The sequence below is a fragment of the Toxoplasma gondii genome, chromosome Ia (genome assembly GCF_000006565.2).
Source record: "Toxoplasma gondii ME49 chromosome Ia, whole genome shotgun sequence".
Lineage (NCBI taxonomy): Eukaryota > Apicomplexa > Conoidasida > Eucoccidiorida > Sarcocystidae > Toxoplasma > Toxoplasma gondii.
The window spans coordinates 1,311,157-1,321,672 of NC_031467.1; the positions used below are offsets into that span (position 1 = coordinate 1,311,157).

At 50.4% G+C, this 10,516-nt stretch overlaps 2 protein-coding genes across 2 annotated transcripts; both read right to left on the reverse strand.

The window, feature by feature from the left end:
- Positions 1-1,130: 1,130 nt before the first annotated feature.
- On the reverse strand, positions 1,131-4,630 carry TGME49_295010 (DEAD/DEAH box helicase domain-containing protein). The gene is made up of 3 exons (XM_002370229.2): positions 3,048-4,630; positions 1,774-2,586; positions 1,131-1,429 (listed from the first exon to the last, which is right to left on the reverse strand). Exons 1-3 carry the CDS (start codon positions 4,065-4,067, stop codon positions 1,166-1,168), a joined length of 2,097 nt encoding a protein of 698 aa, XP_002370270.1. The 5' UTR covers positions 4,068-4,630; the 3' UTR covers positions 1,131-1,165.
- A 1,208-nt stretch (positions 4,631-5,838) lies between these two features.
- Positions 5,839-9,993, reverse strand: TGME49_295015 (patched family protein). Its single transcript, XM_002370230.2, has 6 exons — positions 9,895-9,993; positions 9,444-9,580; positions 8,557-8,709; positions 8,037-8,169; positions 7,474-7,621; positions 5,839-6,794 (listed from the first exon to the last, which is right to left on the reverse strand). The coding sequence occupies exons 2-6, from the start codon at positions 9,449-9,451 to the stop codon at positions 6,412-6,414; spliced, it is 825 nt and encodes a 274-aa protein (XP_002370271.2). The 5' UTR covers positions 9,452-9,580; positions 9,895-9,993; the 3' UTR covers positions 5,839-6,411.
- Between the last annotated feature and the right edge of the window lie 523 nt (positions 9,994-10,516).

Below are 10,516 nucleotides of genomic sequence, written 5' to 3' on the forward strand. Positions count from 1 at the left end.
AGTTAGACTCCCGACTGGACAAAAAAATGAACTATTAGGTTTCTACACACTATCTTTTCCTGAGGAAAGCTCATATGTTTGGGCAAATCATATGGTAACTGCCGTGTTAGAACTTGATACATATGGATAGTTACCAGGTCCCATCTTGAAATTCAGTTTGTCAGACGGGGAAAGCTCTTCTTTGGGGTTGCGCTAGGCTCTCCGGAGCCCTGGATATCGATCCAAAGAGATCACGAAGAGATCAGAGAGAATCCTGGAAACGAACGGCAAAGAGCGAAGAGAGAGTCTACACGCAGAGCCTTCGGCTACAATAGGCAGCAAGTGACTTTCCTAACACCAGAGAGATTTTCTGAGACACAGACACTGCTGTTTCATACTAGGCTACTTCAAAATGTGCCAGCGGGGCGACCCAGACTCTCCCGCTCGAGATCTGTTTGAATACGCAGCTATATATGCGCACGTAGGTCGCTCTACGAGTGAATGAAGAGGGGTGCGCGAACGCGCCCTGCTCTCCTTCGAAAGAGATCCGAGATGCGGTTTTTCAACAGCACGATGAAGACACAAACGAAACTCATGCATCCGCTGGGAAGAGATACATGCGAATAGCTTGTCGCTTCCACCTTCAATCCTCATGCAAGGCGGGAGTGGATGTTAGTCTGTAGATTTGCCGTTGGTGACGCAAATCCTGTTGAATGCGGATAAGCTGCGTGACACGTAATGGCACAAGTCCGCCAGCACTTTCGCTTACGATGCTCCACTAACTTTCAGTTGCACTCTAGCGGCTAGAAGACCATGACGTGCAAAAAACGATACCCGGGGCAGACTTGAAACGCGCTGTGCCGTTCCACATACCTCAGTCCTTCCCGATCCACTACTTTGTTTGGATGCTTCTGCATACGAACGGAAAAATTGTTTCAACCCCAGAAAGTTCAGGCTTTCTGTCGAGAACTGAGTCAAGAGATAAGTTGCCCAAAGAACTGACGGCTTGGCCGGGGTTCTACGACGGCGGCAAAAACTGCCACCGCGCATTTCTCGTTAAGAAGTCTAACTTTTGCAGATTCCGCCCAGGTGGCACTCAACGAAATAGTGGTTACGATGTTGTAAGTCAGTTCAAAAACGAGAGAAAAGTTCGGTCCGCGACGGTACGTGGAGATAGAGAACGCAGTCAAACATGGACGACATTGGCGATTTCTGCTTTCTGGGCACGGCGTTTCCTTCGCGCTTCCTTGAAAGCTTTTGTGTATTCTTCATGTTGTTCGGCCTTCTCGTCGAAACCTATTTCATTCAAAAACAGAAGCGATTTCTGCACAACCTTGCTGTAATTGCTCAAGAACTTCAAAACGTCCTGTTCGTTTATCGACGGCAAAGGCTGCAACTGGGTATTGATCAGTGCCTCGATCCGGTGAACAGCCCTGACAGACTTGGGATCCTGCAGGCAAAGAATATCACAGCATCGTAGAGAATCAACCAACTAGTTTCTTCACTCGCCAGCAGCAGTTCACAGATGCCACCTGCTTGTGTCGCCCTGCCCGTATAGATTCTACCGTGTCGCTCGAATATGCACACTCAAAAGTAATCTAACTTAGTCTACACAGGACACGGACATCCCGCCACCCCTGGCGCGCTCCTATCTCAGAACACTTGACGCGCATATCAAGTGTCCACCGCACGGCAGAAACGCAGAGAACCCGTCACACAGAGTATAGCTTCTCTTGGGTGTGCCTGCCGTGAATACCCTCCCTCTGTTTTTCCGCGCTGTCCACGCCGCCTTACCACGAATGTCAGAGCGACCCCCTTCCGGCCTGCTCGGGCTGTACGCCCAGTCCGGTGAACATAATCCTGCGCCTTTCCTGGGACTTGCATGTTGATGACGAACTCGACTCGCGGGAGGTCAAGACCCCTGCCGGCGACGTCCGTGCAGATAAGCAGCCTTGAGGTTTCGCTGCGGAATTTCTCCAAACACGCGACGCGCTTGCGCTGCTCCATGAGCGAGTGAAGCGGCGTGGCTGACTGCTTCAAAATCTCTAGGGCGGTGCAGATCTGCTGAGTCTGGCGCACAGACCCCGCGAACACGATGCCCCTGTCCGAGCAGAACGGCGAGGTGTGCTCCAGAAGATACAGCAAATAGATCGGCTGCATGCGCGTGGGAACAAACATGTAGAAATGGGATAGATTCGGCAGCGCGGGCTGGTCTGTCGGATGAGCATCGACCAGCGGCATCGCGTCGTCCCCGAACCGTCGCTGTAGCGCCAGCAACGCCGGGCTGACGGTGGCAGAAAACAGCAAGGTCTGGCGGCCTTGAGAGGAAGTGGGCACACAAGAAAGAATGGTTTTCAAGTCGTCTTCGAATTCGTCGGAGAGAAGGCGGTCCGCCTCGTCCAGGACCAAAACGTCCACTAGAGAAAGCCGCTTTTTCATCCGCAACGGATCGTTCTGCACGTGGTCCGACATCCGCCCCGGGGTCGCGATCACAATGTGCGGGCACTGGTCTAGCAGCTTGCCTTCCTCCACGAGGTCCCGCCCGCCCAGAAGCAGACATACACGCACCCCCAGCTGGACTCCGTAGATTCGGAACTGATCGAGGACCTGAAACAGGAAAGAAAAGGGAAACCCCAAAACACAGAAAGATCCGAAACAGCCACGACAGCCAACCGCGGACTCCATGGCCAGACTACGGGGTTACACTACAACCCCCGCGCGGGTACCCTTCGCCATGACAAACATGCACATCTATTGCTGTGCGGATCAGGCGTATGGACATTCGGGTGACCCGGCGGGTTCGCTCTACCCATTGGCGTGCAGACTGCCAGACTTCTCCGCGTACCAGAATAAACAAGCCTGAGTGTTATGATGCAGTCGGAATCCTTTTGCACCTATCCACAGGCATCATGCAGGTGAAACGAGATTGGAACGTTATGCAACCACTGGCACAGGCGAGCGAAAGACCGCCGGGGAGACGCCTAGTTCCTTGCCTCTGGAACTTGCATCGCCGTCGGACCGACGTTTTTCAAGTAGACGCTGGACGCCTCGGGCGCATACACGCTTACTTGAATCGCGAGTTCTCGCGCAGGCAGCAAGACGAGACCCATGAAAGCGTGACCGTCGCCTCGCCCGATTCTCTGAAGGAGAGGCCAGCAGTAGCCGAGTGTCTTGCCGCTCCCCGTCGGTGCGAGGCCGCAAACGTTCTTCCCGCGCAGAGTATGCGGCAGAGAAAGGACTTGAATCGGCGACGGATGGAAAATGTGAAGAGAAGCCGCTGTTCGAATCAAAGCTGGCGGCACACCCAGAGAGGCGAATGTCGGCGCGTTCTCGACCCCTAACCAGGGAGAGCCTGCCGCAGCTGGCTCTTCCTCATTCTCTCTCGGCTGAGAAAAAGAAGAGTCGTCAGCGACAGCTGCATCCCCCGCCCTCCTTCGTTTCTCCACGGAAGGAGACATTGCCAGGCTTCCCGGAATGGCTCCACTTTCGTCTCCTGCTCTCTTCCTGCGAGAAGGAGTACACGAATATGAAGAATTGTTTCGCCTTCCCTTCATTGTACGCGCAGCTTCATCTGTGACCTGTTGGTCATCTGCATCCTCTTCAGAATCACTGTCTTCCTCTCCTGCGTCTTGGTCCTCCTCGGCACGATCCTCCTCTTCACTAACTTTGTTACTTTCTTCGCCTTCTTCCCCGTCTTCCTCTTCCTCCTCTGCTTCAAAGTCCTCCTCGTCTCCCGCTTCTCTGTCTTCTTCCTCTTCGTCTTCCTCATCTTCGTCTTCTTCCTCTTCGTCCTCGTCGTCGCTCTCACTCACACCGTGCAGCAGCGCCTTGCCTCGAGAGGGAGACTTTCGGCTAAGTTTTGACTTGTGGGACAAGACATTCTTTCCCTTCACACCAGTGCAATGCATTGAGCGTTTGAAGGCTGCGACTGTCTTGGCGCCGCCTTTTGTGGCGTTTCTCTTGGCTTTTGCCGCTTCATGCGAAGCCAAGAGCTTTCCCTTTGCTTGGTCTGTACCTTTGGATGTCTGCATGCGGCGCGACGGGGGCGGTCCCGCTCGACGCAGCTTGTGCAGAGCGCTGCCCTCCATCCGCTTTATTTTGACTAACTGGGATTGCCTTGGGAAGCCGCTACAGGGAATGAAAGACTCAAAAAGGCGCTTCTCGAAGAAGAGCAGCCGTCAGCTACAAGCCCCGGGCAGCTCAGAAAGAGCGAAAATACTCGAAACACCACAAGGGGGAAAACGGAAGAATAACGAGTGCAAACAGAGAATCAGTGACGACTCTTGTTGAGGTGCTTAGACCCTCCTATTAGTTGAAGAAACCAGAAAGTGTACCGTGGGTTTCGGGATGCGTGTACAGCGCAAACGCGCAGCAAGGCCCCCTACCATGCATACGTACAGATATTTAAACGTATATACATGTGTGGAGGCTTGGAAAGAAAGAGGAGAACGAAATGTAGTAGAAACTTGGATTTAGATGCACAGCAGACACCGCGGCGCTTGCCAGCAAAGAGAAACTCGGCGGGAACAAGCGCGAGGAAAACGAGTCTAAAAAAGTCCCGAAAGAGCAGGTAAAACTGCCTTTGATAGGTCAGCAGAAGGCAGCATCTCGCAAATCAGAGTCCTCTGCGGCAGCCAAGACGAACTTGTACGTGAACTCTGTTTTTTCTATGGAGGCAAGAGAGAAAAGGCATCTCTGCATGGACGCGCATGCGCATGCATGTCATCCTTGAGGGGCGGCAGCGAACGAATCAAGTCACGTTTCCTTTTTCTCCGCCTGCTCTCTTTACTGTGATTCTTTGCAGCTGGGTCGTCTATGACAAGATCTTTGAGGAAGATCGCTTTGACGCGCACTCTTGAGAACTGAAGAAGGAGGAGTTTTGCTGCACAATTGCGTGAGATAAGTCGTGTTGCGCGCAGTTGCCCTGCGCTTTCTCCTCATTCTCAGCGAAAGTAACTTTCAGCATTTGCTTCTCAGTCCTTGTCTTTTGGTGAGCACATATGTTAAATGAAGGCAGTCGCTTTGAGTGTAGTAGGTGGTCCTGAAGCGAGATCTGTGCACCTCCCCTTATTCGAGGAGAAAATCACCCTTCTCAAAGTCTGCCTCCCCTCCAACGTTCTCCTTAACTGCAGTCGACAAGCGATACCCACAACTAACAGACGGCGTACCAGCGGAATATAGACATTACCTTGCACTAGAAGTATAAATAGATGAACCTGACCAGGGGAACCCTGCTGACTGGCCACTCTTCTCCAACGGAAGCATTCGTCAGAATGAGTAAACTAGTCTATCTACTGCTGAGACAAACACGCGAAAATAGGTATTCACGATTCGTTCAATCTAGACTGCTCCCGTACCGCCCTTGAACCTGAAAGCTCCAGTAAATCGTTCCATTCTGTAGGCCTTTTCTCTCCGTTCACTGCTTCAGGGTATGCTGACGCACAAGTCCATGCACAAAATGTCAACACGGCTTGTCGCCAGATGCGACGTCTCTGACCGCGTCACGTACGTCTCTACAGGGAAGCGAAATGCTTGCCGGTTCATCAGCCTTCCTGTGAAAAACGATAATTCTCGGGTCGCCAGTTGAAACTCACAGCTGTCCCTAGTCACTTCGGAGTTCGCACCGCGGGAGCAATGCAGCTAAATTTCACCCCTGACTACTAGTTCGGTTGGTGGTCGTACCGCCTCTATAGGATCTAAAGAACAGGGAAAACAAACCACTGGGCTTGTCTGGAAGCACTTCTAGACTTGAAACCCAACATTGTGGGCTGCCTGTTCTTTAGAGTCCGATTACGGGGCACTAGAACGGGTTTACCGAGGTCTTGTCTCGCAGTTCACCAAAAAGCACAGACTGTTAACCCTGTCCTCGTTAGGCGCTTGAGTTTGTCGAGTATGAGCATGTGGATGTTGTGTTCACTTCCGAAATGAGGAGAAGACGGGAAGGCAGTCGCAGTGCAATTCTGACCAGCAGATGAAGACAGTACTTCTTCCATTCACTAAGCACCTAAGTGGAGCGTGCTTGCTATGATCGTGTGACCGTTACATGTTTTGCATTTAGATGCTTGTGATCCATCGTATTTGGCCTGATTTATGAAGTACTCACCATTTTTTGCACATTACCATTCTTCAGGAAATACATTGGACAATAAAAAAGCTCGTCAGAAAACCTGTAGGCACTGTAAGGGACTTAACCACTGAGTAAATTCCGACCGAGTTCCAACTCAAAAAAAGGCATGATCTCTTCTCACGCTTTTGCATTCCTGCATATCTCAGCTTAGCGCACAGCAGTATTTATTACAGTTCAACTTCGATCGTTTTACCTACTCGTAGTGCACTGTTTTTCGCCGTCATAGCACCTTTGCTCTCCCAACGACGTGGGGCTTAAGTTTCACTAAATTTCTAAAGCGCTACGTCGAAATCTAACTAAACAGACTACGGCAGGGATTCCACCGCGCACTCCCTTGAATTCTCTCTACGGTTATCCCTTTTCAGTCCTTTGACGAAATTTTTCAAAGCCTCTTTCACCGGTTCCTTCCGCGAATTCATAGGGCCGATGAGACTGAGAAGCACAGGAAGCAAGATGACGCCGTGAGCGAAGGCAAGCGACAGAACAAGAGTCATCATTTTGAAGAAAACTCGGAGAACGTATGACCTCGTAAAAGCAAGGACGGAAACGCCGAGCAGGGTTGATAGAAGCCCGTGGAAGATTGGATTCCCAATCAGAACAAGGGTCTCGAAAACCCTTAGGTCACGTGTCCGCCCAACGCAGTGGCAGAAGGTATGGCATATGTGAGTGGCATAGTCAATCGAGAAGCCTGACCACACGAAACCAGAAGATAGAGACCAGACAGTAGCAGACCATGAAAATTGAAATCTCTGAGGCTGAAGAACACAAACTGTGCCGGAAGCAATGAGGAAAAGAAGGGAGGAACTGCGATGGCCAGGCGAGGACGAAATCAACAACTCAACAACCACTGTTCCCCCCATGAACTGCACATGGTTGTTAGGCACACTATAGGAGCACGCGAAAGGAAAGCGCGAAACGTGTACAGCAAAGAAACTTAAACGACATGAAACGCCAGGTCTACAGAAAACTCAGGCAAAGAGAAAGCTGTTCCCGCGGACCTGCTGGACAGACTTGCCAACGTCATCGCAGCTAAAGTGATCGGACAATTTTTTTACCGTAGTCACACTTGACTTGTGTTACTGAGACCGCTTAAGGCTAGCTGCCTATTCTTTTCTAAGCACCACGGAGTATTTGCAAAACATAAATGGAGGCTTTCGACAGCAAGTGTGAAAAAAAGTTTCCAGTGAATATCTATATCAGGGCTAACTGTCTCATCTGACATAGACTGAATACGGTCGACCCTCCCTTGCCCCAGCAGGTGCTGAGCAAAAGCGGCAAACAACTGTATGCGAGCAAGAGTTCCGACGCCCGAAAAAGCGTAGCCAAAGCACCGTTCTCCTTCACAACTGAGCCAGGGGAACCCTCACCTATAGATATTATGAGGTTGACCATCGTGAGCATATTTAGCGGAAGGTCCCAGAAGTGCATGAAACCGATGATGGCGACATCGATCAAGACAAGGACTAGGACAACCATAGTCGCGCTCCAGAGAGAAGGTAGCAATAAAACGGAAACCTGTGCCAACAGTACATGCAAAATATCGAGAAACAGGACGACAAACTCAACGCAAGGATCTCGAATTAGGAAGTGAGTCTGATGGACTTTTTAATGAGGCGGCACGTGGGTCATAACGCGTTCAAAACTGCTCTGCCTGTCAACCTGCTAAGCTGCTGCTGCTGAACCTTCAGGCCGTCTTCAAAAATACACTATTCTATCCAGATACAAATCGCTATTTTCACGGGGTAGCGCGTCGCTTCTAGGTGTCTGTTGCGCGTCTTCGGAAGCCAGGGCGAGCGAACAGTCATTGTGCCCATTTGCACGCCTGCGGCTCATCTCCCGAAGCACAGCGCCCTGGTCATTCCTGTTAAACTAAGAGGGCATTGTGCTACTCGCGCCGACTGACCCAATGACTCTGCCAATGACGCCTTACAAGCATAACGGCAAAGCCAGCCCACGCCATGTTCGTGAGAGTGCTTGACAAAATGCTTGTGTCCGATTCGTAGAAGACAAAAAGCCGGTTGTAGGCGTGAGCATCCGCTGCCTTGAAACTTTTTAGATCCCGTCTGAAAAACACAAGAAGCTCAACTACGTTTCGTTTTCGAAGTTCTGGATACGTGGTTGATTATGAATTCGTCACTTCTCCGTTTTGACGGTTTAGTCTCACACCTCTGGTTTCCACTTCGAACACTCCTCGAATCAGATGCCATGCTACTTTTTCACGGAGAAAATATGTTGGCATTATTCAGATATGATTCAGGGAAAAGGAGTGGAAAGCATGACCCGTCAGTCAGCCGCCCACATACAAATGTCTTTTTTCGAGCGACAGCCATCGAATTACTCATCCAAGGTTGGCAGTCCAACACGGAGGGATGACCCATTCCACTTGTGTATCATACAAAGGAATCCTGCTGAGAGGATGTAGTAAAGCGGGTTTTCATAAAGCGCCTCACCTTAGGTCGAGCATGAAATTGCTTGACTCCTCGGAAGTCTGGTAATAAACGGGAATAAGCAGAATTTGAAAAGCCCGGAGCTCGTTTTCCCCTTGCCAGGCAAACTGGGATGCGAAGTTCGCCCCTATTGGAGTTTGAAGCCATGAACGCAAGCTACAACGAAGAGACAGCAGCGATTTTTATTCTCACACATGAAAAAGGTGGCTGCTGACAAAACCCTCCTGCGTGACAGGAGCTGACGAATTCCTTAGGCGAACACCGGCCGCAAGACACTGAGAAGAAGGAACCATGTGACGACACCTGCGTCAGTCTACCACAGACCTCAATAGCTGGCCCTGTCTCATATTTGTAAATATACGAGTCAGTGCCGCTCCGTGCCTGTTTCGCGGGGAAGGTAATGGCTGTCTCTCTTCAGTAACCATAATCCTTTTGCGCATGTCTTGTCAGGCAAGGGCGATGCAGGTTAGGGTGCAGATTTGAACTGTGTATAAACATATATGAATCTGGTAGGGACTCACACAGGTATACTAATTGATCGTATGTATGCATATGTAGGTATATATTTATATATATTTATCTGCATATCTTGTAGATAATCACGAATGTAAACTACGTATCTGTATACAAATACTGACGAAAGCTAGCACGACACCGGCTCGCCCCGTTCCACCAGAAAAACTAGGAACCATGCAAACAAAAGCATATGCTTACGGGTCGTTACTCGTCAGCGGAGGCTTGCACTGCATAGAATCTTGGGACTGAAATGCCTTACAGTTCCATCTCACACTTTCAGTTGTCATGGTCAGCGACGAAACAGGGAATTCCGTAACGTAAAAGGCAACGCAACGGATAAACGGGCGCGCGGGAGAGCAAAGCTGCCGACTTACATCCGCATGCATGTGAGAGGGTTGTTCTCAGGCCCATAAGTCCCCAGAGGAGACGAAAGAAAGACGTGGAGTCCGTCAACGAGATGGCGTGTGTACCCTCTTGATTCCAGCTTCTGGTGTAACCATGCATAGTCAGACTGCAAGACGTACCCAACAAATTGCAGACCGAAGCGACGTTCTCCACATTCAGTGTCGTATTATGTTTGCTTTTATGTTCACAACGGTGAGAGAAGTTACTGACGACAGAAATGTCCACACTATCAAGCGTGGCGGTAGAAATATGCTTCCGTTGTTCTTTCGTAGATCACACTGCTTTCCCATTTCGTAATCGTAGACGCAGAGGTGAAGGAATGATCAAGCGCCGAAGCAGAGCGCTGTGCTTCCGAGGCTCACCACCAGCCATAAGGTAAACCGCGGCGCGTACGCACATTTTGTTGATTGCGCATCTCACCTTGAAGGTCCGTGAACAAATGTCCCTTGGGCTGGTGAAGAAAATATTTACTGGGTCTCCGTAGTTGTCGAAAAAGTATTCTTGGGCGTCGAAGAATTTCTGCGACAAGTCGAAAAATGACGACGCCCGTGACAGTGGGTATTCGTGGAGGAGAAGAATACCCGCTTGCGTTTACACCGACGCACCCTGCCATCCCCGAGTGCATTTGAACTGGAAGGGCGGGGGGGGGGGCAGTCGTGGGCGGCATTCTATTGCACACATATACAGATGTTTTAAGTGGAACGAAGCGAACGACAAAGCAGGATGGGATCGGTGCTTCATTCTCCTCAATAATGAACTGTCATTTCGACATAACGGAATGGCACCTTCGTGTGGAGCGGCATCTGGGCACGCAAGCAGTTGTGTATGCCAGAAGCCACCTTATTTTCCACTTCTATACAGCTGTTCTGCACTTGTGAGACACGGCAACAGCTTCTTTGTAAGGCGGAGAGGCTAATCTTAAACGGTTTCGTTCGTTGTCGAGTCTTTGGTAAAATTTGTCTGAAACACATTGTGCTGCTATATCGCGTGACCGTCCCTCGGTGAAGTCTATTGGATCATGCTTACAATCTTAGCTAACCGT